This window comes from Cololabis saira, chromosome 17 (assembly GCF_033807715.1).
Source record: "Cololabis saira isolate AMF1-May2022 chromosome 17, fColSai1.1, whole genome shotgun sequence".
In the NCBI taxonomy this organism is placed as follows: Eukaryota; Metazoa; Chordata; class Actinopteri; order Beloniformes; family Belonidae; genus Cololabis; species Cololabis saira.
Genome location: NC_084603.1, coordinates 24,996,280 through 25,020,926, shown reverse-complemented (window position 1 = coordinate 25,020,926; position 24,647 = coordinate 24,996,280). Strand labels below are relative to the sequence as shown.

Sequence of the window (24,647 nt, the reverse complement as noted above, 5' to 3'; positions counted from 1 at the left end):
AAATGCTCGCTGCCCGAGGTGGAATTAATCAACTGAGTTAATCTTAAGACATTTTTTAAACATTAATTTTAATACTTTTCATGTTCTTCTTCCCTTTTTTCTTACTTTGCTTTGTCAGACTCATCAGTTTCCATATCTTTTCTCCTTTGAGCTTGAGCTGTGTGTGTGTTCTTTTCAATGTGCTCTCTCCCCCCAAGCGGCTACATCCTTTTATCCATGTTTTATTTTAATAGCAGCTCTTTTTTATTTCCCTTATATCTTATTGGTTTAACACTGAACACACATGCTTAAGCCATTCACACGCTCTTTTCTCCTGTAGCTTCCTGTAACTTTTTTCATATTCAGCTAGATAGACATTCTTCCCATTATTTATTAAGAAATTAATTAAAATGAATTAAGAAAAACACTGTATATACATACTAGCAAATATTTCAAGGCAAGAGTTCAAAGTTGATCTACTTCATTTATTAATATAGTGCAGCAAGAGTAGCGTTTTAGCTGGGACAGTCTGACACAGACTCGATGAGTAGACTTCGATGATCGTGTTCTTTGCCTATATTTTATTGTATTATTGTTGTTCCTTGCAGATGTTACTTACTAATGCACCCAAACTATTTTATATTTGCAAACATAAGATTCACAAATGAAATGCTTTTAACAGAATTGTTTATTGTAGCGTTTTTCAAAATATCATGCTTAATGTTATTCTCACGCCAGATACTGGAAAGAGGTTACTAACCAGAATCTTCTGTCTGTCTTCTGTCTCTTTGTACTCCTGCTACACTGATCCACCACAGCATGAGACCAAACATTTTCCTGGATATGGGAGAGGCTTCAGCCCAGCATCGGAGGTGGTATTATGAGTTGGTTGTGGAGCGTATTGACCCCTTTCTTACATCAGAACCAACACACTTGCGTGTTGGCTGGGCCTGTACTACAGGCTATCAGCCCAGGCCAACAGGAGGAGAGGGCTGGGGTGGAAACGGTGTCGGGGATGATCTCTGCTCGTATGGTTTTGATGGACTGCATCTCTGGTCGGGTGAGGAAGAACTCAGAAAAAAAGATAACTGCCTAAATGTTTTGTATTTAGACAAGTTTTGTATTTTCAAGAAGAAAAATATTGAGTGTTCATGAGGTTGGTACTGATCCTGAGAGATAGTTATCACCCAGAAATGAACAAATAGTTTCAGGAAAACCCATGAATGTTGATAGAACTCCTGTGGCCAAACCCACATGACAAACACAGGACAAGTAGTTTGGCATTTCTAATATATAAAGGTCAGATTTTTCTTTTTAAATTAGTGTGTGGTCACAAGTCAAAAACAGGGTATACTGACATTTGTTTTTCACTCGGCAACAACACAGGTGAATATCAGGTGAAATGTTTTGGCACAGTGGGAATCGTATGAATCAGTCTAGTTAGATATTCCAGGTTGTCTTAGATTTTTACGAGACAAGTAACAATAATGGGACTTCACAACCTTTCTCAAGATTTTCCAAAAAAAAGTAAAAAAAGTAAACCAAATATTTGGCTCAGTTACTACTACTATTACTACTGTCACTTAGCTGACACTTTTATCCAAAGCGACTTACATCTGAGAGAGCAAACACCATTTTGCCCGGGGAGCAATTAGGGTTAAAGGCCTTGCTCAGGGTGGTTCATCTTGGTTGCCATTCCCGGGCTTGAACCAGTTGTTTTGCTTTATAAAAACCTTTAGAAAAATATAGGCTTAGGCCATTATTTTAAGAGAGCGATAATATGTTCTGATGTTATCTTGTTCTAGCTTTGCAAATAAATTTACACGATGAATCGTTTTCTACTCACACTCTTTTCCCTCATTGGTCTTGGACATCACCTGTGCATCCTCTGTCACTGCATCTATCAAAAACTGTCAAGTATCAAATATTAAGACATACATTTTACAGTGGTAATTTGTGAGGGAAACGTGTAGTTATGAATGCTTTGCGATGGAATAAGATGGATATTGGTCCTGAAAGGATACTCTCAGAAATACATATGCAACTGGAAAAGGTTAGAGATCACTTTTTAGCACTGACCCCCCTTGAAAAATGGTTTGTCAAAAGAGACTTTAAATTATGTATATTTTTGTAATCACTGTCATGTACGCAGGATGAATATACACACACCAATAAAGCCAAAGACGTTCAGCAAATATATATTTTCTAAATAAGGAAATTAATATAATAATAATAATAATATAATAAAAGAATATCAGTTCCCAGGAACAGGACAAAAAAAGCTAATGGCCAAATGTACATTATTTTCACCTATACAAAATAGTCCACATTCTGAGTATTTATTCTGAATTAAGCTGTGGTGACCAATTTAAAAGCAAAAAAAAGTCTGTAAAATGTTAAGTTAAGGAAACCTGAATCTAAAGAGATGAATTAATCGACGGAGATCCACTGAGATGGAAGTATCTGTAATTGAAAGCAGAGGGAAATGAAGAGATTATGGTGAATGATAATTCTGAGCAGCAGGATTTAAGATGGGAAATTGAATCCCAATTAGGTTTATTTATGACATTTTAAGATAAGACAGGAAGGACTTGTACTGTTGCCACACTGTAATATGCTTTTAGTGTCATAAAATAATGACAACATAGTGATATAGTCCTGCAGAGACAGCAGAGGCACGGTCCTGAAGTGTAACCCTTATTTTTTTAACATGTTTTATGCATACAAGTTCCATGATAAAAAAAATCAATACATGAAAAAATACAAGGTTATTGCCTTTTAGAAGAAACTGGAAGTCTGAACATTGACGACCGTGTCTCCTGAATTTCAGGCTGTGTAGGACGCAAAGTCAGCTCTCCATTCCCACACCTGCTGAAGGATAATGATGTCGTTAGTTGCTGTCTTGACCTCACTATTCCCTGCATATCTTTCCGGGTCAATGGTCTGCCGGTGCAGGGCATGTTGGAGAACTTCAGCGTTAATGGACTTCTTTTTCCTGTGATCAGCTTTTCTGCTGGAGTCAGGTCAGTCATGGCAATATTCTTTAACTGTTCTACCTGCCTGTCTTTGGTTTTAGTTAACCTGCACTATCCTCATTACAGTTTTTACATAGCTCTTTTTTTATTAGTTGAACTATCTTGATCTGTATGTTTTTGTCTCAATTATGTATTAAAAACAATGTTGTCTTTGTGTTTGCCTTGAAATCAGGGTTCATTTTCTGTTGGGTGGACGACATGGAGAATTTCGCTTCCTTCCCCCACCCGGTTATGCTTCATGCTCTGAGGCTCTGCTTCCCAAAGTCAAGCTGAAGGTTGAGCCATGTCAGAAATACGCCTTAGATCGTGGAGAAGGAAAAAAGAAGCTTTTTGGCCCCTTAGTGCCAGTCACTCCAGTTACCTTTACTCCGACACCAATTGACATCAGTAAGGTACTGTAACAGCCAGCATTGTCAATCATAGTTTGATCTGTTTGACAAAACATAATTTGAATTGCTAAACAATTGTAAATAGAAAAGTACAATAAAAAAGGTCATACTTTTCATTAGTTTAGACATTATATGTCATATTATGATATAATATCTTGACAAATCTTACCCTAATAGTTTGTATTACCACCACAACTTGAAGACATACGAGAAAAAATGGCAGAGAATATTCATGAACTCTGGGTAAAAGACAAGATTGATCTCGGATGGACACATGGACCAGTAAGAAAACTTACAATACATCAATAATACTGTAATTTTTTAAATCTTTTTGGGGCAATCTAAGAAATGATGGGTATTGCATGTTCTTTAGTTGAGCTTGCTGTAAGGAACTGTGATGATTTTTGTCGACAGATCAGAGATGAAGGTAAAAGGCATGATCCCTGTTTGGTGGATTTCCAAAAGCTGCCAGATCAGGAGAGAAACCACAACCTTCAGGTCGCTCAGGACACCCTCAGGTGAGCTGCAATCCATGCAACATACAGAGAAATAAAACTGGACTGTGCTATGTTTGATTGTCCATTTAAAACCTTGTTTAAAAAAAAAAAAGTGTATTTTATGTCAGCTAACCTAATCATGTTTCTGTTCCTCCATCGAAGGACTCTACTTGCCCTCGGGTTCCACATAATTTTGACGGATGACCTCGCTGAGGATCGGGTCGAATACACAAGACTTCATTCTAAGTAAGATATTCAATATTATGTTTGATTTGATTAGACTTTTAGCTGGTCTTTGACACAGAGAGACCCACTGAAGTCAGATTTGATTAGTCAGAGCTCCTCACTCAAGTGCTATAAAAGTGAAACTGCATCATGATGTAATGTCTGTTCTGGTCTTGGCAAACCGATGTCCTGTCTTAAATGTTCTGTCTCAGGTACGAGCTGTTAAATGGGTACAGGCCTGCTCCAATAGACCTGAGCCAGGTTATTCTCAGCTCATCCGATGAAGACGTGGTTGACTTACTGGCGGAAAATGAACACAATGTATGGGCCAGAGATCGTATCAGACAGGGCTGGACCCACGGAGTCCAACAGGTGTTCTTTTCTGCTCTTGCTTGTTATATTGATTAGACATAGAGATGACTTGTATTTGAATGTAACTTACTTAAGTGTTTTTTTTAGATGGTTTAAAGAACATGAAAAAGTATTGCAAGCATAAAGTCTGTGTACAAAGATACATAAAGGCAATTATGTTTAATCAAGATAAACATTTAAAAGGTTTTTTGCCAAATGCAGTTGCCCATATTGCCCCTTACATTTTTAATTCAAGGATTTAAAAGCAAAGCGGAGTCCACACCTTGTGCCTTACAGCCTTCTCGATGAGAAGACAAGGTTAATGGGCAGGGAGAGAGTCAGAGAGGCGGTCGGTACCCTGCTGGCATTCGGCTACAGCCTTGAGCCCCTCAGCCAGGAACGGAGTAAGTCTCAAAGCCATGTTTTTAATCTTATACGTTACAGCTCACTTCATTACACTGCTGTTATTGAACATAGCACAAAGTAATCAGTGTAACTTTAATTAAGATATAGCTCACTGAAGTAATGCAGGCTATTAGTGCCGTTATTTTAAAGAATATTTATGATGCTGTGACAGTTTTGAGTATTGCATTACAATGACTTGAGCATGAATGGGTTTTTAGTTAGGAAATAATTATAATGTGCTCTGTTTCTTTGACTGACAGCCACATTATCAAAGCCATCCCTCTTCTCTTCGGAGAAGTACAGAGTGTTCAGGCCAGATAAATCATACGCTGTGACCGGAGGGAAGTGGTATTTTGAATTTGAAGTACTGACTGAGGGGTGTATGAGAGTGGGCTGGGCCCGACCAGGCTGTACTCCAGATAAAGAGCTCGGCTCAGATGACCAGGCATATGTGTTTGATGGATCTGAGGTGAGTCATCCAAATTTACACAATTTTTGATACTGCCACTGGCCATCAGTTTTATTGAAACCAAAATCACAACCTAAATAGATATAAAATCTGACACTTACCGATATGAGCATGTTGCTGTATCTAATACTCAAAATCTATTTGTAACTGCCAATTTATAGATAGTTTTTGACTTATTACATCCAGTTATATGATGTTGACAGCTTGCTGTCAGTAATGATTACATAACTGAGAGCATGGGATGTTTTTGGACGCAGGCATTAACAGAGCTGGGGCCATAGGCTAGTCTGTAAAATTCCCAGGCGATTTATTTAATAGGCATAAGACAGTCCAAATTAGGTAAGTAATTTAATCACTACAAAGTGATTTAGTGCCGAAAATAAATTTAATAAGCCTCTAATTGTTTTAGATGCCTCAATCAAGGCAGTTCAAGGTCAAAAAAAGAAAAGTTTATTCATAGTTTCTGTAATTAGGGTAATTACACAATTATACTCCATTATTAGTGGTCTCAAATGTCATGTAATATACCATAGGGACAAAACAATCCGTTTATGCAAGTACATAAACACAGATATTTTGCTTATTTACTTTTATGCATCCCTTTTTACTAGTCCTGGTCATTGAAGGATGTGACTACGTCTTCCAACACTGTTTTTTTTTCAGGGTCAGTGGTACCATCAGGGTGGTGAGCCCCTGGGACGGCCATGGCTCAGAGGCGATGTGGTGGGCTGCTTGGTGGACATGGTCGAAAGCACCATGATGGTCACGCTCAATGGAGAGCTGCTGTTTAATGACAGAGGAGCAGAGCTAGCTGCCAAGGACTTTGATATCAGAGATGGTTCGAAAAAAAAGTCTTTTACTTCTATTTGCATATTATACACTGATGCATCACTATCTTTTGAATGATCTATGTAAATCCCACTTTGAATTTGCATCCAAGACTAATATATATTTATCACATCTGATTGGTTATTGTTTTTTTCAGGCCTCTTGCCTGTTGTGAGTGTTGGGCTGAACCAGGTAGCAAGGCTGAACCTGGGCCAACAAGTAAATTCCCTGCAGTATTTTTCTGTATGTGGCCTGCAAGAGGGTTATAAACCTTTTGCGTCCAATATGGCGAGCTACCCTGCTCTGTGGATGAGTTGGAAACAGCCACAGTTTACCTCCATATCGCCCAATGATCACAGCTACCAGGTTAGTTCACGAGCCTGTGAACCCCAGCTTCTTTTCCCAGCAGCTTGGTTAATGCACATTTCCAAGATGTTTTTTTTTTTGTTTTTGTTGATTAAAATTCAAATCTCATTCAAGGTTACACGGGTCAGTGGCTCAGTAGATTCCTTATCCAGCCTGAGAGTCTCTCAGCGGCTGTCGGCAAGCCACGGCACTGGGAGTGAGATGGCTTTCTTTCGGCTCAGCATGCCCGTTGAATGTGCTGCCGTCCTCAGGAGCCCTGCAGAGGGCACGCTTCCAGGGCCTTCCAACTCTCTAACTCCAAGTTCAGGTTCGGTGATGCTATTTATAGCACTTTAAAGTTAAACATAGAGAACTTCCATTTTAGTTGCATTATAAATGCATAGATAGATGGATAACTAATTTTATTGTCTCTTCCGCAGTAAAACTGATATTTGTCTTTGACATGGCTCCATCATTAAAAACACAATTAATGATACAAACCCATTAAAACACTCTTTGAAACACGTTCACACACAGCAACAGATACAAATAGTGCAGTCTGTTTTGTGCTATTTAAAACAGCTATTCCACAGCCGATCAATTATTTCTCCTGAATGTTTTTCCGGGCCAGTGGGGTTCTGTATCATCTGCCTGATGGCAGCAGCATGAAGGAGTGGTGCAGGGGGTGGGAGGGGTCATCAGTGATGCGGGTGGCTTTCCTCACCGCTGAGCACCTGTGCAGTTTCATCAGGAGGAGTTGGGGCTGTTCTGGTTATTTCACTGGCCGTATTTATGATGCATTAGAGTTTTGTTATGGGAGCGATACTGATGAAGTTGAACCAGGAAGAAATGTTATGGGTGTGAACAGATTCAACAAGTAATCTGCAAAGAGGGTTAAAATGTATTTTCTGATTTTAAAAGTTCTCAGTTTTTTGAGCCGGTTGAGCGTTGCTGTGCATTTTTGTAGACTAGGTCAGCATGTTGTGAGAAGAACAGGCAGGTGTGAATCTCTGTACCTGCTCCAGCAGCTGAGCATGGATGCTGATGCTTGGATCAGGTGTTCTGGGTTCCTCCCTCTGGACCCACAGCACAGCTCCTTGGTCTTTGAGATATTAAGCTCTAACGAGCGTCCAGTAAAGGTCAAGGACCAGGGCGTGGACTTTCTGCTGATATTGTGTCAAAGCTTGGGAGTCAGTCGGATAGACTGCCAGGGCTATGTCATCTGCATATTTGAAAAGTCTCGTTCCTTATCTGCTGGAAGCGATGCCGTTGGCGTAAAACGGAAAAATGAATGGGAAACAGAACACAGCCCTGTCTTTAAAATCACTTTGCTGTATTTAAAGCCATTTAAAAATACATGTTGTGGTCTTTCTTCTAAAAAGTCTTTTATCCATAACATCAGTGTGGGGCGAACCTGAAGGTCGAAGAGATGATGCAATAGTTATTGTTATTAGTTGTTATTAACAGTGTTTAAAGTTGATGGCAAGTCCATAAATACGTTTCTTGTGGTTGGTTGTGTAGAGTCCATGAGCTTGCTGACTGTGTCTAGAAGCACTAGCATCCTCAGTACCTCATTTCCTTTGAAAGCAAACTGGAGTGGATCCAGTTTGTCTGACAGGTCACTTACCAGTAGGCTACACAATGCTCTCTCCTTGCACTTACACAGGACCGATGTCAGAGTCCACTCAGCCATATTCCCTCAGGTCCTTATGGCAAGTCTTTTTTGGGATTGAAATGATGGTTGATTCCTTTCACTGGTTGGAGATGATGCTAGTTTTACATAATACAGAATGTTTGAACATTCCTGTTGGTGGGTGAAATACTGTAGTGTGTGTGTGTGTGAGAGAGAGAGATTTAGCTGCACTTATCCAGATTATCCAGTGTCCAGATTACTAATATTCTGCCACAATGACATTGGTGATTTGCTCTAGTTAAGCTCCCTGGGGCCATGCTGTAATTAATGCCTGTTGTCCTTGTAGGGAAAAAAGAGCAGGAGGACATTGACTCTGACTTTGAAGTTCTGATGAAGTCAGCACACAGTTTTGCTGGCTCAAGAGATGAACTCAATCATAAGGATCATAGCCATGACAAAACATCCAAATTGAAACAACGGTAGGTTGTACAAGAATTACACATCCATCCATCCATCCGTCCGTCCGTCCGTCCGTCCGTCCATCCATCCATCCATCCATCCATTTTCTGCCGCTTATCTGAGCCTGTGTCATGAGGGCAACATTTAAGGCAGAGAGGTCTATATTTCCCTCTCCTCTGCCACATCTTCCTGCTCTTCCAGGGGGATATCAAAGCATTTCTGAGCCTGCAGAGGGATATAAACTCTTCACCAAATCCTGGGCATGGAGTAGTGTAAGAGAGGAGTTACTGTTCCTCTGTAAAACTAAATAAAGAAGACTTGAATATTTAGTTTGTCTTTACTCTAGGTATGATATTTGTGTTCAATTGTTTACAGTACAAACTATTTCTGTATCTGTCTACTCACTGTGTGTACAATGACAGAATGAGATAAAATTCAAGAAACAAATGGTGTCCAAGGAAACAAATGCAAACAGGAACGCTGCTTTCCTACAGTTTTTAATCATCTACAGAATCACTGTGCTTTGTGGGAGTTGATATGTATGTTTGTTCTTTGCAAGATTCATGCTGAAGAAGACTAAACCGGGCTTGGTCAGCAGCAATTCATCCGCACGGCTTCTTGAAGATGTTGTAGTTGACAAAGATAACTATGATCAGCTTATCCTATCCTCCAGAGTAAGGCTTCGATTTTCTCGTTATCTCATCTCCTTATAACCTTATGGCACCTTATTATACTACAGATGGAAATTTTCTAATTATAAAGTCAAATATAGAACTATGCAAATCAGGAAAATACATGTTTGCTTTGTCATTCTTGCTCAAAATGGATAAAACAATTTGTTAAGCAAAGTTTTTGCATTTGCACTGTGCTTCAGTTATTTGCTAATTACCAGCCACATTAAAAAAAATAAATAAATAAAATAGATGAAAATAGATGAGAATACCAAACACTAACACTAAATCCTCCCTCTGTTTCAGTATTATTACTCAGTAAGGGTTCTTCCAGGCCAAGAGCCGTTCAACGTCTGGGTCGGCTGGGTGACCTCTGACTTTCGCCAGCATGATGTGACATTTGACACAGACAATGTCCACACTGTGACTGTCACGCTTGGAGATGAGAGTGGCAAAGTTCAAGAAAGGTAAGTGTGCACCAGGACAGTTACATCTTTCTTGTATGGAATAGTTTCATCAAGAATTTCAATAAATGTTGCAGTCAGAGTTGTATTAGATTATATCCCTTTTACCCTAAACAAAGACTATGCCTTTACTCTGCTGCCAAAGAGCTTCAGTGTTGTATTACAGAGTGCTGTAGATTAGCATCAAACTGTTACAAACCAAAAACATACATATCCTTTTGCACAGCGTGAAGCGATGCAACTGTTACATGGTTTGTGCCGGGGAGGCAACAGGCTTGTCTCAGAGTCGAAGAAGTGCAGGGTTGGAAATTGGCTGTTTGATTGACACGGCTACAGGATTGCTCACCTTTACCTCAAACGGCGTGGAGATGTCTACTCTCTATCAAGTAGGTCATGCAAAAAAAAAAAATCTGATTTAAGGTATGTTCCTTTCCTGCAACTAGTAGTATATGATACCTTTTATGTGTATTACAGTAAAACAGAAATGATGCATTGAAATTGTCACTGACTAAGTCAGTGTAAACTGTTTGTATAGTTTATTATCTGAGGAAAGTGCTGTTTCATTACAAACCAGGTGGAGGCATGCACAAAGCTGTTTCCTGCTGTTTTTGTCGAACCCACTTCTAGCCACATGTTTCAGTTTGAACTTGGGCGCATAAAGGTAAGACAATTTTTAATTGTTAGGTTTTCCCCTTTTTCCTCATTGTCAACATAATAGTGCAAAACTATTAAGCTGCGGACAGATTAGATCAGTTATTCATTGTAATGGTTAAAGTTTTTAAATGTTTGATTGTGTGTTTGCTGTCTTTTCGGTCCAGAATGTGATGCCACTGTCATCAGGTTTGCTTCGTAGTCAAAGAGGAAATCCTACGCCTCAGTGCCCTCCGCGGATTCAGGTCCAAAATCTGATCCCAAATTCATGGACAAGAGTCCCAGACAGTGTTTTAAATGTGTTGGTAGACCATCCAGATGAGCGCAATGGCTGGAGAATCCAGTGCTGTGAGCCTCAACAAGTCATGACCCTTCAGATCCCTGATGAAAGCAGGTTAAAGAGTTAGGATTTAATATATGATTTTGGGCTTGTGGTTATTAATATGACTACTGTATGTCTTTTCATATTTCTTGTTCTCTTTTGATCTGTAAGCAGGCAGCTTACTGTTAAGTTTTTCCAAAAAATGTAGCAAACATTTGAAATCTATACCTTCTTTATTTCAAAGTTTTAAGCAAAAGCTTTTTCTTTGTTTCTTTTTGTTTATTACATTCCTATAGGTGTATTGACATTTTGGAACTGGCTGAACTTGATGACCTCTTCACGTTTCACCACAATACCCTCCTCCTCTACTGCTCCTTATGTGCACTTTCCAACACCAGAGTTTGCCACGCGCTTTGCAGTTATGTGGACCAGTCGCAGGTCCTTTATGCTATTCAGAGTCCTCGCCTTTGCGGCCCGCTTCGCACTGCATATTATCAGCTGCTTATTCAGGTACATGTTTGTCAAAGTTAATTCTTTCTGGATAATATTGGCAATGAAATACAACATTTTGAAATTAGAACATTTTTGTAATTGAAAAATGGTAATATTTTTCTTCGCTAGGTCTACTTGAGTAGCCACATGACAGCATGCCTCAAGATGAACCATGAATACATCGTTCCAATGACTGATCAAGCCAGAGAAGTCTCCCTTTATCTCAGACCTCTTGATAGTGCTCTTGATGGAGGGAATGGCCAAATACTAGGGGGGATTCCCAGCACAGGTTCTAGCACATCCCTTAAACCTCAGATGCATTTTTCATCTCCTTGTTTTATCAGAGATGATGGGATGGAAGGAGAAGTTGCAGCTGAAAACACAGATAGTCCAGAAATCCCTCTGGACGTATTGAAGAATCTGACACTGGATATGCTGACTGCTGGAGCTTTAGCTGTGGGCCAGTCCGTCAGGGATCCTGCGGGAGGCAAGGTTGAACTTCTCCTCGTTCCTCTATTAAAGCTGTTGTACAGCCTCCTGGTTATGGGGCTGTTTGGAGATGAAGACCTAGGAAAGGTTGTTAGACTGATGGACCCAGGTATGTTCTCATTGAAGGCCAATAGCCTCAAGGAAGACGAGGAGGATGAGGATGCTAGAAATGGTGAACAAGAGGCAAATGGGAGCGACAAAAAAGATGAAACCATTAAACAAGGACTTCTTCAAATGAAGCTTCCAGAAGCTGTCAAGCTTGAGGTGAATTACCCCACAAACATTTTTTTCTAGCATGTTTCTTTGTATGTTATTTTGATTGGGCAGCAGATGCTGTCTTGTTAGGTTCCTGTAAACAAGTAAAACTAATCACAAGGGACTATTTTACACATTTTTCTTACCAGCTGTGCCATCTGCTGTCCTACTTGAGTGATTGCCAGGTGCGCCACAGGGTAGAAGCTGTGATTGCATTCTCTGACAACTTTGTGCATCAGCTGCAGGAGAACCAGCGTTTACGTTACGCTGAGGTTATGCAGGCTCTCAACATGTCTGCAGCACTCACTGCTCGCAAGACCAAGGAGTTTCGCTTACCTCCACAGGAACAGGTTGAATAGATTAAAATGACTTCATGCATTATGTATTAATGTCTACAAATACTAAGTTTTCATTGGTGCAAAGTTCCTTGAGCTTTGTGTTTTTAAGGAAAAACCCTACAAGACACTGATTTATTTACTGTATGTTTACAGTTTACTTGGCTACTTGTTACAATATTTTTTTTCCTGTGTACTTTATGCCCCGTCAAAAGATGAGTATGTTGCTAAGCTTCAGAGAGAATGAACAGGAAGACAACTGTCCATGTCCAGAGGAAATCCAGCAGCTCCTACAAGACTTCCATCACCTGCTCAACAGAGACTGTGGTGATAACTTGCTTATCTTTTACTGATTCGGTTTTGATTTTCATTAAACCAGTGGGCACTGACAAAACTTAAAATAATTGTCACTGAGGAAATCTTTCTTTTTTTTCTTTTTTTTTGCCATCATTGTACAGGCACCGAATTTGATTTTGACTCAGAGGAAGATGATGATTCAGAAATGTCCTTGAAAGATCATCTTTTTAATGTAGTGGCAAGAGTTACGAGATTTAAGCGGACACCCACAGAAATGGAGAATCACAGACCACATGGTCCCAGTAAGTACAGGTTGTTTCCTCACTTTGTCCTGTTGTTTACTTGGAATGCAATATAATAACAACACCTATCCATGTATACTGAGCTGTCTACTGTAACTGAAAAAAAAGATATAAGATATTGCCCACAAAAAGACGAAAAAAAAAAAATCAAAGACTTTTTTATCTTCTGCTTTAAACACAAGTGTAAAAGGATTCAGTCCCTCTACTTTTGACATGACTTCTCACTTCCTGGCATGTCTGCAGAGTCCCTCAAAAGGTTGATATCAGAGACGATGGTGTGCTGGGCTCAGGAGAATGAGATTGAAGACCCTGAACTGGTTCGAGCTATTTTCTCATTGCTGCAGCGTCAGTACCAAGGCCTCAATGGACAAATGGAAGAATCTCTCTCAAAGGCATATACGATCAGCCAGACTTCAGCAGAGGATGCCATGGCGCTCTTATCCTCCCTAGGCCAAATCCGCTCGCTCCTCAGTGTCCGCATGGGCAAAGAGGAAGAGAAACTGATGATGAGAAAACTTGGGTATAGAGAAAATTATAGTAGATGATCATCTTTTAGCACTTCTTGTTTTTGCCAATTATCCAATACATATATGTCACTGTATACTGGGTTTATTAATGTATGTCTATTTTTTTTGTGTTTTTTGGTACTTATCCAGAGATATCATGAATAATAAACTTTTCTATCAACATCCTAACTTAATGAGGGCATTGGGGATGCACGAGACTGTGATGGAAGTGATGGTCAACGTTCTGGATGAGGGAGGGTCAAGGGTGAGTAATAATCAAATCTCAGTGATAACTTGAATAAAATGTAACAAAGGTAGGGTGTAATCAATTCTTGTCCATGTTGTTTCACTTGTTTTATGAACATGTTAAGATTTTTAAAAAAAAGAAGCTCAAATTGTGTTAATTTCTTCAGATATTTGCGTCATCAATCTAACCTGAATTTAATTTCATGTGTTAGGACATTGCCTTTCCCAAGATGGTGGCAAGCTGCTGTCGTTTCCTGTGTTACTTTTGCCGCATCAGTCGTCAAAATCAGGGAGCAATGTTTGACCACCTCAGTTACTTACTGGAGAACAGCAGTGTTGGGCTAGGTAAATGTTAGACATTTATAACATGACCTTATGCATCATTGCTCTCTATATTTATGATGTTTTATGTCTTTGACCCTTAGCGTCACCATCCATGCGTGGCTCCACTCCCCTTGATGTGGCAGCAGCATCCGTTATGGATAATAACGAGTTGGCTCTATCGCTGAGGGAACCCGAGTTGGAGAAGGTTAGGGTCTCTAATTGACTTGAACTCTTGGAGGAACGAATAGTATAGGGATATTTTAAACATTTATTCATGTAAGTAGTACTGACTTAGAAAATTAATAAGGAATGATGCAGCAGCATAAAATGAAATACTAAGTCTTGTCATACGTGTATAAAAATAAAATGAGTCAAATGTGTTTCTGATCATTTCTAATTCACTGTCCAGGTGGTTCAGTACCTTGCTTGCTGTTGTCTTCAGAGCTGTCCAATTCTAGTGGCAAAAGGCTACACTGATATTGGCTGGAACCCTGTAAACGGAGAGCGTTATCTGGACTTTCTACGTTTTGCCGTCTTCTGCAATGGTATTTTAAGTAATATAAAGGGGAAAAAATTCTGCTTTACTCTCTCCAGAGGCCACCAAAATTGTCAGTCAGTTTTAATCATTTAATTGACTATACTTCTCCATGTATTTTAATTTGAACAGTGATTTTTGCTTTTAGAATATGTTAACAGTGCTACAGGAGCAAAATTTAAAATTTTTAAGACATAAGAAAGTGCCTTGTCTCATGCCACCAATTAACTTGGCTATTTGCAATAGAGGTAATTTGCGATACTGCTGATTTTACTTTTAAGAAACACGGCTCAAAAGTCCTCTGTACTACTGTATGCACACAGCCCTTGAGGCTGTTTATAGTCCAGCCAAATGGCTTTGGCTTTCTGTTCTGCTTACCTCAGTAATCTACGTTTCAACTCTTCTTGATACAGTCTTTGAGTTATGTCGTATTGATCTAGATATCATAAGGCTTTGATCCTTTAATCCTCTTACCATCAGTTTATCAGCTTCCCTTTCTACAAACTCAATGAAACCCTTATTGTTTGTATATATGACTGCCCTAAAATGTCTAGGGCTCTGCACAAAATTCATCCGTGCTTTTTCTTTTGCCTTTTTCTGTTATCCTTGACTGAAGGTGAAAGTGTGGAAAACAATGCTTATGTGGTGTTGCGGTTGTTGATCCGTCGGCCTGAGTGTTTTGGCCCTGCACTTAGGGGTGATGTGGGTAATGGACTCCTGGAGGCAATGATGGAAGCAATCAGCATCTCTGAGGACGCTTCTTTGGATGGACCTTTCCCCAATCACCAGTCCCCAAGAGCACAGTCAGTATTATACACACGCAGACATATATTTTAAGTTTAAAAATAATTCAGGTATTAGATTTTTTTAAAGTACATACAAACACAGGGACAATTATTAAATAGACGTGTACAGACTGATTCTTCTTTTTTTTCTTCTAAATGTATTGTTTTAAAAACTTTTGGCTGCCATTTTTGATTCTTCTAACAGAGACGCTGTGCAGGACAATGATGATGACCTTATTCACATGGGGCACGCCATCATGACCTTCTACTCAGCTCTTATTGACTTGCTCGGGCGTTGTGCTCCAGAGATGCATGTGAGTCTCCCTATAGGCGTCACCGTTGTAAATACCAATACATTTTTATTTTTAACCGTTTTTGTGTTAAAACTTTAAATTACTAACCAGTGCCTTTCTGAATTTTGTCCAGTTAATTCAAGGAGGCAAAGGAGAAGCCATCCGCATCAGGGCCATTCTGAAATCACTCATCCCTATTCAGGATCTTGAAGGAGTCATCAGCATCCCCTTTCAGCTGCCTTCACTGTCTAAAGGTTAAATGGACTAAATAAATCGTATAACAGTAACGTATATTAAGAAACAACATGCATTAGCTTCTTATTTTCATTTCATTTACATTAAACATTAAGTCTGACAGCTTCAATCTTAACATGAGAGTGTTAGGATCAGTTGTAATACAGCATTATTAGGAAAAGGGTCTTAGAGGCTTCAGAAGACTCACAGTACATTTACATATGCTACATATCATATATGTTTATTTATTTATTTATTTTTTGTCTAGATGGCTTGCTGGTTGAGCCTGACCTGCCTACAGTATTCTGCCCAGACCACAAAGCTGCTATGGTTCTGTTCCTGGATCGGGTTTATGGGATTGAGAACCAGAGTTTTCTTCTTCACCTTTTGGAAGTTGGCTTTCTACCTGACATTCAAGCAGCTGTGTCTCTTGACACTGTGAGCATTTCTGTTGCCATTACATCTGCTTGAGAGATTTAGTGCAATATCGGAGGGGGGATTGGTGAAATGATCCAAGCGTTGCCACAGAAAAAGAAAACTACCTCACTGCCTTCCTGTCCCTGTTCCTTCAGCTTACAGATATCAAAACATTACTGTGATTACTGAAAAATCCTCCACAATATGAATGTAATTAATAATTGCAACATCAAACTACAGTGATAATTGTTTAGACTCTAGGGGCCTGATTTACTAAGATCCTAAATAAAGAGTACTAAATTGCGTGTGCACTGAAAAAGTTTGCACGTGCTGTTGTTGTGTGTTTTGCGGGTGATCAACTAAGATTGCTTGCGCAATTGATAACAGGTGCAAACCTCAGTATTTAAATGAGGTGTTGCGTGTCTTACGGTTTGCGCCATGGAGAGTCTGGATGGAAAGCAGGATAGTCGCAAGCGCAAAATGAAATTTGACGAGTTGGAGTTAGAGATATTAGTGGAAGAGGCAAATAAACACATTCATGAACTACAGCAAATAAATTTAAACATTACCAAAAGAAACGCAATATGGGAGAAAATCTGCGATAGAATAAATGCAGTTGGTAAGACAAAAAGAACGGCAGATGAGGTTAAAAGAAGGTGACAAGATATGTTTCAACTATCTGGTTTTCATTAATTCCAAACAAATGTACACGAGTCCGAAAGACTCTCTCTCTGCGTATTCTTTGATTTTGGCGATGTCGCCTCCTTGCCACAATAACAGCAGCCATCGGTGCGTAATGCTGGGCAGATTAGCACCTTCCTTTCGAACGTATTAAATACAGACGCAATCACAAACCCCGCAATTACTTTCAGGCTTGGTAAATCTCATTGCGGGTGGTAAATGAACCTATTTGCATTTTCCCCTCCCAGTATTTAGCGCTTTCTGGCGGGTACGCCCCATATTGATTATTCATCAGGGCAAAAGTACTAAATGAACAGCGTGTGCTATTTTGCTCATTTGAGAGGCGCAGTCCTCTTTGCACGCTGTTAGTAGATCAGCTTGCACATTGGTTTGCGGGTGATGTCAAGTTTGCACACGTTTTGACGCACGCAAACCTTTAGTAAATCAGGCCCTAGGACTTCTTTTATTTGTAGCAGGTAGTTTTGTGGGGTGGAGTTAGCCGGCCGCTGCTCTATCCCTTTAGATTTTGGAGGTTGAGTCTCTTTTGAGATCACTGCTCGGCTTTTTCCTCGGTGCAAATGTAATTTGATTCCAAATCATTCCAAACATCCCTAGAATCACATTATTATCATATAAAAGAGCATTCAGTACCAGGACTGACAGCTCATATTACTGCTCATCAAACTGACAGAGTAATGCTCTTGTCAATGCTTTCAATATCTGTATCTCTGACTCTGGGGACCCTTTCTTAGAGCAACACAGAAGGGAAAAAACACTTTCCAGATAAAATAGGAAATAAAGATACAAAACAAAGACCCAAAAGGGCTAAAGAAAACCCTCATCAAAACAATAAAACACGACCTAAACCAACCAAAACCCTTAACCCTAAAAATCTTAAATACGAAAAATACAAGTTAAGATACATACACGTATTTACAGCTAACGGTTTCAGTCTGTGCAAACTGAAACAAAAATTGAATGCACAAAAAGAGTGCATGATAAAACAGCACTCTTAAATAATAAAATAATAATTAAAAGAAAGCATCACATTATCCAGATGATTATCTGTCAGACAGAAGTGAGCTTTTGTACGAGAAATGGCATGAGGGAGGACAGACTGTGTGATGCTACAGTAAGCAGCATGGTTTAAGTTAAGTGGAGACAACAGGTAGAGATGATGAATGGGACAGACAAAATTAAAGGGTTGTGATTTTTCTGAAATTTAAGTGCTATTTATATCATATGTATCCTTGTTAAATATGTTTTCTCCAATTTTCTAAATGTGTACAAAGTACAGTACTTTTATATTGGATGGGAAAGCATTATGTTGTGTTTCTTTTTGAGTCGCCAGTTTTCTCTTCACTCCATTTCAAATTGTGTTTCTCTGTTTTTAATTGCAGGCCGACCTAGGATCCACTGATATGGCCCTGGCCCTCAATAGATATTTGTGTACAGCCGTTCTTCCCCTGCTCACCAAATGTTCATCCCTTTTCCACGACTTAGAGGATCATATTTTGCTGGTCGATTCTCTCATCCAAGCCATCTACCGGCTCTCGAGGGCTCTTAGCTTGACCAAGGCTCAGAGAGACAGGACTGAGGACTGCTTATTGGCTTTGTGCAGGTAAGATCTTAAGCTGCTACGACAGAGCATCAGGTCACCAGATATGTTTCAGCAAACCATCAGCCCTCATTTTAGCATTTTCAAGAGTAATTATGTGATTAAAGGATGTGCTGTTTCATCCGAGGAGTTTCAAACACATAATCAATTTGCGTTTTTTATCTCTGCCAAGTGCTTTTTTCATGTATAAATTATCATAGTATCTATCTGTTTTTATTGACTGGATACACTGAGAAATAAATACCATAAGATTAAGTGGTACAGACAGAAAAGTAAACTGCATTTCCTAGTAATAATTTACATTTTCATTTTCTATTGCAATTATTTAATAATTTACATTTTCCTGGATTACAAATCTATATGGGTTTTCTTTACTCCCCATGGAGCCTATTTTTTTCAAATTCAGATATAATTTATGAAATGTAATCACTTCTTGTCCATTTTAATAATATGTCACCCCTCTGAAATATGCTCATTAATCAAAACTCTGGTTATTGCATGTGTATTTGCAGTGATGGACAAGGTCTGTTTTTGCATGACTAATTCTTCACCCTTTGGTGTCCTCAGTAAACTCCGTCCATCTGTGATGCAGCCTCTTCTCCGCCGGCTTGTCTTTGATGTTCTTCGTCTCACAGACCACAGCAAAATACCACTGAAGGTGAATGCATAAATTGAAGTTGTGAAATGTAAATGTCAAAATGTTATGGTTATTATATATATTTTTTCCTCTACTTTCATCTTTTAGCTCTTAACCAATCATTACGAGCAGAGGTGGAAGTATTACTCCCAAGCTGGCAGGCAGGGTGACCAGCTTTTGGCCTCTGAGGAGGAACTCCACCTGTCTAGGAAGCTGTTCTGGGGGTTGTTTAAGGCCTTGGCTAAGACGGTAAATAATACTCAATACCAATGTCAATATTAATGTGACATGAACAGATTTATTCAGTAACTTGTATCATTCAGTTTTCATTGACCTCCAAAATTCTTGCAGACAATGCAAACATTTTTTTTTTTTGAAGAAATCCCTTTATTGATTTATTAATTTATTAGCCTTTTTTCTATTAACACTCAAAATAAATGACACAATGCACTTCTGATGTTCTTCTTTACTGTGCTCCTGTAACCTGACTGGAGGAAAATGTATCACACTTGAGATTAATTGTCAATTATTCATATCCTGCAGTTGAGACTTGAGAGAGTTAGAATCGGAAAAATGAATCTTTTCTTAGTTCACAGTAAGCAAAAACATTAAATATTTCTAATAAATGCTTACTTGAATCCCTCAAACTTAAAAAAAAAAATACAGTCATGAAACAGAAGGATAGGAGGAAGGAAGGGCAAACAGAGCACTAAATTCATGCAGGGGAACAACACCAAGCCCAGGGTTTCGATTTGTTGATGAAACCTTGGTAAGAAATCCAAACTCAAGAAGTTGAAGCCCAAAGTCGTAGAGCACAGCAACTCTGTGGGAAGTAATTAGAGAGGATTGGAAAAAAAGGCCTTTTTTTGGTGTAAACACTGAGATATACTCACACAGACACACCAACATCTGCTCTCTGACTCACACCATAGACTGGATCACTAACTGTCCATCAAATATATACATTTGGGATGAGACTCTTCTTATGAAGCGGAAAGAAAAAGCAGCACACTCCAAAGTCTACTTTTGTTAAGTCAGTTATAAGTTACAAAAGTGCTGATAACCTTTTCCAAACACAACTTCTCTGTGTATTTCAGACCTCAACACACAAAAACTAGTTCACCATAAGGGGCAAAGACTCAAACAGAAGTGTATATTTATATCTTTCAGCATTCACACCTTGATTAGTGACTAATTCAGCTTACATTATAATCAGGTAAACAACGTACATAGTGCTGTCAAGTGATAACAAAAAATTGAGATATTAATTAATTAAGATCTGTAATTAATTTATCTAATTCATCTCTTTTTTAATCTCACCTAAAAATTGATGAGAAAAGCCTTCAACTTTGCTGCTAACGTTAGCTGTGGCTGCGCTCGCGACCTGGTGCTTTGCGTTTATGTGATTAAACTTGAGCTGCTTTGGTGGTGCGCAAAGTCCTTTCCACAAAGAAGACATATCAGTGTACCTTTATCAATGGTGCCGTTGGGGCGTTTTAGAAATGTAAATTACCCATTCACTGGACCGACAACTTTCACATGCTCCTCCATTTTCACTTCTCTTCTCCGCTACTCACCGTTCCTCCCCATATCTGCCCAGCCACAATGGGAGCCTACCAACGTTGCTAAACAAGCCCTAACACAGTAACAGTCAATCAATGTCCACTTCAAGGTGTTACTGACCATTATTTCCACCCAAAACTCAAGCACAAGAAGCCCACCACACAAACACAGATTTCATAATAAAGGCAACTCAAAAACAGAAAAAGTAAAGTTAGAGATTAAAAAATTGATTAAGCGATCAAAAAACATAACGCACTAAATATGCCTGTAATTAATTCATCACGATGAATGCGTTAATTTGACACCCCTTAAAGTACGGTTTAGAAAAACGCTAACAACTCAGAGGAGAGGTGGAGGATTTTCATGTGAATTCAGTGGCTCGTAGGGATGAAAAGCACGTCAAAAATCCGTAACAGTTGCAGCTGAATAATCTGGTCTTCAAGAAACAAGTTTTTTCTTAATGCTGCAACCCGACAGCAGGCTTTAACGAGGACAGATTGATCAATCTGTGCTTCTCAGCAATTATCAACCTTTATATCTGCGTTTAATTAACATAATTGTTTTTCATCATATTGTCTATCCACAAAGGTCTTACCTTACCCCATTATTTCTTGTGCTCATTTCCTATCCTTCTTTCTTCCCTTTATTTCTTTGAACTTTGCAGTCCTACATGGCTCAGTTGTTGTGTGTGCAGTGCCTTGTTGCAGTAGCCAAAGCCTTGCCCCCCGACCATGTGGAGCCAGGCGGCTTGTCTCAAATGGAGAGAATGTCCTCCATGGATACAGATGGACACTTTGACCCCCAGCCCGTGGTTACCTCCAAGTAAGATACTGAAGGGGAGGATGTGTTTTATTATTGTCTGAGAGTGTAATTAAAATGATTTCATTTTGAGATCAGCCTCATCTGTTTTAGAGGTGTCATCTCAGATTTGGTAAAGGATTAAGTCTGGCCCAAAGTGTCCTGCTTTGACAAGTACTATTAGAAACATTTATTATTGTGTTCTCAGACTCATAAAGAGCAAGTGTGTCAGATATTTCACCATGCAATGTGTCTAAATAGTGTATAATTTATTTCCTTGCACTAGTGTTTCTGTGCCAGAGGGACTGGAGTTTGTAGTGAACAAGTATGCAGAGCACACTCATGAGAAGTGGTCTCTTGACAAGGTAATATTACTTATTGTCTTCAGCGCTGAACAGCTCGTTAAAGCTGACAATGAGGGGGATATTTCATACCCGGTCTAGTACAAAGTACTTTTCACTGCAACACCTGTCTGTGATCTGTACTTGAGTGAATATCTACATATTTTCTGAAGGATGACGTCTCCTAAATCTGTGCGTTTTCTCTGTTAGTTTGCCAATGGCTGGGTTCATGGTGAGCAGCGATGTGAGAACACTAAGGTTCATCCTCTCCTCAAGCCATACAGGGCTCTGTCTGAGAAGGTATGCTGAGAATATGGTTTTTATATATAAATAAAAATAATGAAAGTAGTGAACTGACATGTCCCAGAGGCACCTGCATACTAAATGTGGGGTATGTCATATAAAATATTAAAGGAGTGTTGTACATGGTTTTTGAACTATTACGCTTTTATGATATTACACACACACACACACACACACACACACACACACACACACACACACACACACACACACACACACACACACACACACTGGCATTCAAAGGTTAGACACACTTTTTCAACCTTCTGAATGGGGAAAAAGTATCCAGACTTGACTGGCTGTGTGCATATATGTGTGTATGTACTGTATATACTGTATATGTGTGTGTATATATATATATATATATATATATATATATATATATATATATATATATATATATATATATATATATATATATAATATATATAGTTTTTTTTTTGTTGTCCATTAATAATAGGACAAGGATGCATATCGATGGGCCATCAAAGAGACGATAAAAAGTATGTTGGCCTTCGGTTGGACCATAGAGAGGACCAAAGATGGAGATACGTCAGGCATGCATGCCTGCACATCCAGGCTCTCTCAGACTGGACAGGTGTGTGCACTCAACTTCTCAGTAGTCATCAGACTCATTTTGCTATAAATCAATAGCTTTGTTTTAACCAAGGGTTAAAACAAAGCTGTATGTTGTCTGTTTAAGCTGTCTTTTGAGGGAGCATCAACCTTTAGCCCGAAACCTTTGGACATGAGCAGCATCACCTTATCTTGGGAACAGTGTGTAAGTGCTAATATTCACACTTTTTTTTTTAAGTAAAATTTTATGGATCTGCTGTAGCAGTCATGTTTACCTTGTGCATGTTATGTTTTTTCTTTTAACACATAGTCACCTTGTGAACTACTTTTGAAAAAAAACAAAAAAAAACAACTTTTATCTTTTAGGCTATGGCTGAACAGTTGGCTGAAAACTACCACAATGCCTGGGCAAAGACAAAAAAATTAGAACTTGACAGTAAAGGTACCAAACCATGGCCATGCCATCTTACATTCCTCTCCCTTCAGGAATTCACAGAAGGTGTAATAAAATGTCTTTGCTTTTGACACATTTCTGTTCTCGGGAGGGGGTGGCCATTCAATGCTCGTACCCTTTGATACGCTGACGGCCAAAGAAAAGACCAAGTTCAGAGAAAAAGCCCAGGAAATATTAAAGTTCCTTCTGCTCAATGGCTACACTGTATGGAGGTGAGTAGTGGACAAGATAAGCTTGTAGTTTTTCCATTTTCCTTTGTTACATCTGTTTTAACCTTAAATTGCAGCAATAAAGGCAATCAGATCTCTTCAAAACAAGATAAATGTATTGCTTCTCTCCTCTGCAGTACTTAATGTCAACATTGTTGTTGTAAAATTCTCACAATATGGTCAAGATTGCACAGTGTTAAACATACAAGCTCACTGATAACAGTGTTTATTTCATTTCCTCCAAAGAGATCGAAAGATAGTGGAAATGGACTTCCCAGCTACGGCCAACTGCTTTGGATTTGCTTTCCTGCAGCGAATGCTGTCTCACACTGAGGAGGTGCAGGAGAACATGCTGAAGCTTGGTAACACAACAGTCCATTGAATGTGAAATATGCAATAAAAATAAGAGTGAAATTCAGTCACACAAAACAGCTTTTGTTCTATATAAGACTTACTTGTGATTATGTTTTTGTGATGCTTTATGGTTTTGATTATACTGATTATCTTAAAAATACCTTCATTGTTTGTAATTCTTTGTTGGATTTTAATAAACAGCCTCTTAAGTTTACATGAAGCACGTTTCTGCTAGTATAGGTTTTTTGTGTGTAATCAGACGAGATGAAGTCACAATAACTAACCGTTTTTTAGGCAAATATTACATACATACAAAACAGTTTTATTATACTTTTATCCTGTATGTCATATATTTATTTTCTTCTTTGTTCTGTCCATCATGAAAGATAGCATGGGACCTTTTATTAATGTATATTTCTTTGCAGAGGTGATACAAGCCAGAAGACAGATCTCAAAAGGAGAGAGAGCTCCAGACCAGCAACCAATCATTTTCTTTCAAAAGGTTTGCCTCAACTCAAATGCATATCTACAACCAGCCGGTTTGCCGTGTTATCACAAAGACCTTCTCTGACATCGATCAGCCTCCACCCGTTTAAATTTTTTGATACCCTTTTATATCTTCTTATTAGTCTTTTTTCTCATTTAATTTACACCCTCTAATTAGATTTGTTAGATGGTTGTCATGGGCAACCCCCATAAGAGAAAACCCTTTGTGGCTGTGTAATTTATTTAACCATTTTGCAATTTTACGTAGGTGTTGCGATTGCCATGAGGACATAGATTATAGCCTCCCACACTGCTCTGCCATCGATGAACCAGATTTATTTTTCATTGATGAGGCCCCTTGAATCATATCCAGTCAGCTACGACTGTGAACAGC

The 24,647-nt window shown here is 39.0% G+C and overlaps 1 protein-coding gene across 4 annotated transcripts in view; it reads left to right on the top strand.

The window, feature by feature from the left end:
• Positions 1 to 24,647, top strand: part of ryr2b (ryanodine receptor 2b (cardiac)) — a 74,127-nt gene that overhangs the window by 10,681 nt on the left and 38,799 nt on the right. For 2 of the 4 annotated variants that reach the window (XM_061744553.1, XM_061744551.1), the window contains exons 18-61: positions 798 to 1,039; positions 2,810 to 3,002; positions 3,187 to 3,406; positions 3,581 to 3,685; positions 3,818 to 3,921; positions 4,063 to 4,146; positions 4,338 to 4,497; positions 4,733 to 4,880; positions 5,142 to 5,350; positions 6,014 to 6,188; positions 6,336 to 6,544; positions 6,659 to 6,845; positions 8,503 to 8,635; positions 9,175 to 9,289; positions 9,593 to 9,753; positions 9,977 to 10,136; positions 10,325 to 10,411; positions 10,569 to 10,795; positions 11,020 to 11,233; positions 11,345 to 11,968; positions 12,109 to 12,309; positions 12,510 to 12,621; positions 12,753 to 12,893; positions 13,137 to 13,413; positions 13,550 to 13,664; positions 13,858 to 13,990; positions 14,071 to 14,174; positions 14,379 to 14,514; positions 15,121 to 15,307; positions 15,495 to 15,603; positions 15,716 to 15,836; positions 16,085 to 16,254; positions 18,315 to 18,535; positions 19,100 to 19,190; positions 19,278 to 19,418; positions 21,397 to 21,554; positions 21,817 to 21,895; positions 22,082 to 22,171; positions 22,635 to 22,772; positions 22,878 to 22,955; positions 23,117 to 23,192; positions 23,296 to 23,416; positions 23,660 to 23,775; positions 24,193 to 24,269. In XM_061744553.1, the coding sequence (XP_061600537.1) occupies positions 798 to 1,039; positions 2,810 to 3,002; positions 3,187 to 3,406; positions 3,581 to 3,685; positions 3,818 to 3,921; positions 4,063 to 4,146; positions 4,338 to 4,497; positions 4,733 to 4,880; positions 5,142 to 5,350; positions 6,014 to 6,188; positions 6,336 to 6,544; positions 6,659 to 6,845; positions 8,503 to 8,635; positions 9,175 to 9,289; positions 9,593 to 9,753; positions 9,977 to 10,136; positions 10,325 to 10,411; positions 10,569 to 10,795; positions 11,020 to 11,233; positions 11,345 to 11,968; positions 12,109 to 12,309; positions 12,510 to 12,621; positions 12,753 to 12,893; positions 13,137 to 13,413; positions 13,550 to 13,664; positions 13,858 to 13,990; positions 14,071 to 14,174; positions 14,379 to 14,514; positions 15,121 to 15,307; positions 15,495 to 15,603; positions 15,716 to 15,836; positions 16,085 to 16,254; positions 18,315 to 18,535; positions 19,100 to 19,190; positions 19,278 to 19,418; positions 21,397 to 21,554; positions 21,817 to 21,895; positions 22,082 to 22,171; positions 22,635 to 22,772; positions 22,878 to 22,955; positions 23,117 to 23,192; positions 23,296 to 23,416; positions 23,660 to 23,775; positions 24,193 to 24,269 (6,949 nt within the window). Of the gene's footprint in view, positions 1 to 797; positions 1,040 to 2,809; positions 3,003 to 3,186; positions 3,407 to 3,580; positions 3,686 to 3,817; positions 3,922 to 4,062; positions 4,147 to 4,337; positions 4,498 to 4,732; positions 4,881 to 5,141; positions 5,351 to 6,013; positions 6,189 to 6,335; positions 6,545 to 6,658; positions 6,852 to 8,502; positions 8,636 to 9,174; positions 9,290 to 9,592; positions 9,754 to 9,976; positions 10,137 to 10,324; positions 10,412 to 10,568; positions 10,796 to 11,019; positions 11,234 to 11,344; positions 11,969 to 12,108; positions 12,310 to 12,509; positions 12,622 to 12,752; positions 12,894 to 13,136; positions 13,414 to 13,549; positions 13,665 to 13,857; positions 13,991 to 14,070; positions 14,175 to 14,378; positions 14,515 to 15,120; positions 15,308 to 15,494; positions 15,604 to 15,715; positions 15,837 to 16,084; positions 16,255 to 18,314; positions 18,536 to 19,099; positions 19,191 to 19,277; positions 19,419 to 21,396; positions 21,555 to 21,816; positions 21,896 to 22,081; positions 22,172 to 22,634; positions 22,773 to 22,877; positions 22,956 to 23,116; positions 23,193 to 23,295; positions 23,417 to 23,659; positions 23,776 to 24,192; positions 24,270 to 24,647 lie in introns of all 4 variants that reach the window. The other 2 variants (XM_061744550.1, XM_061744549.1) reach the window with 1 other exon arrangement.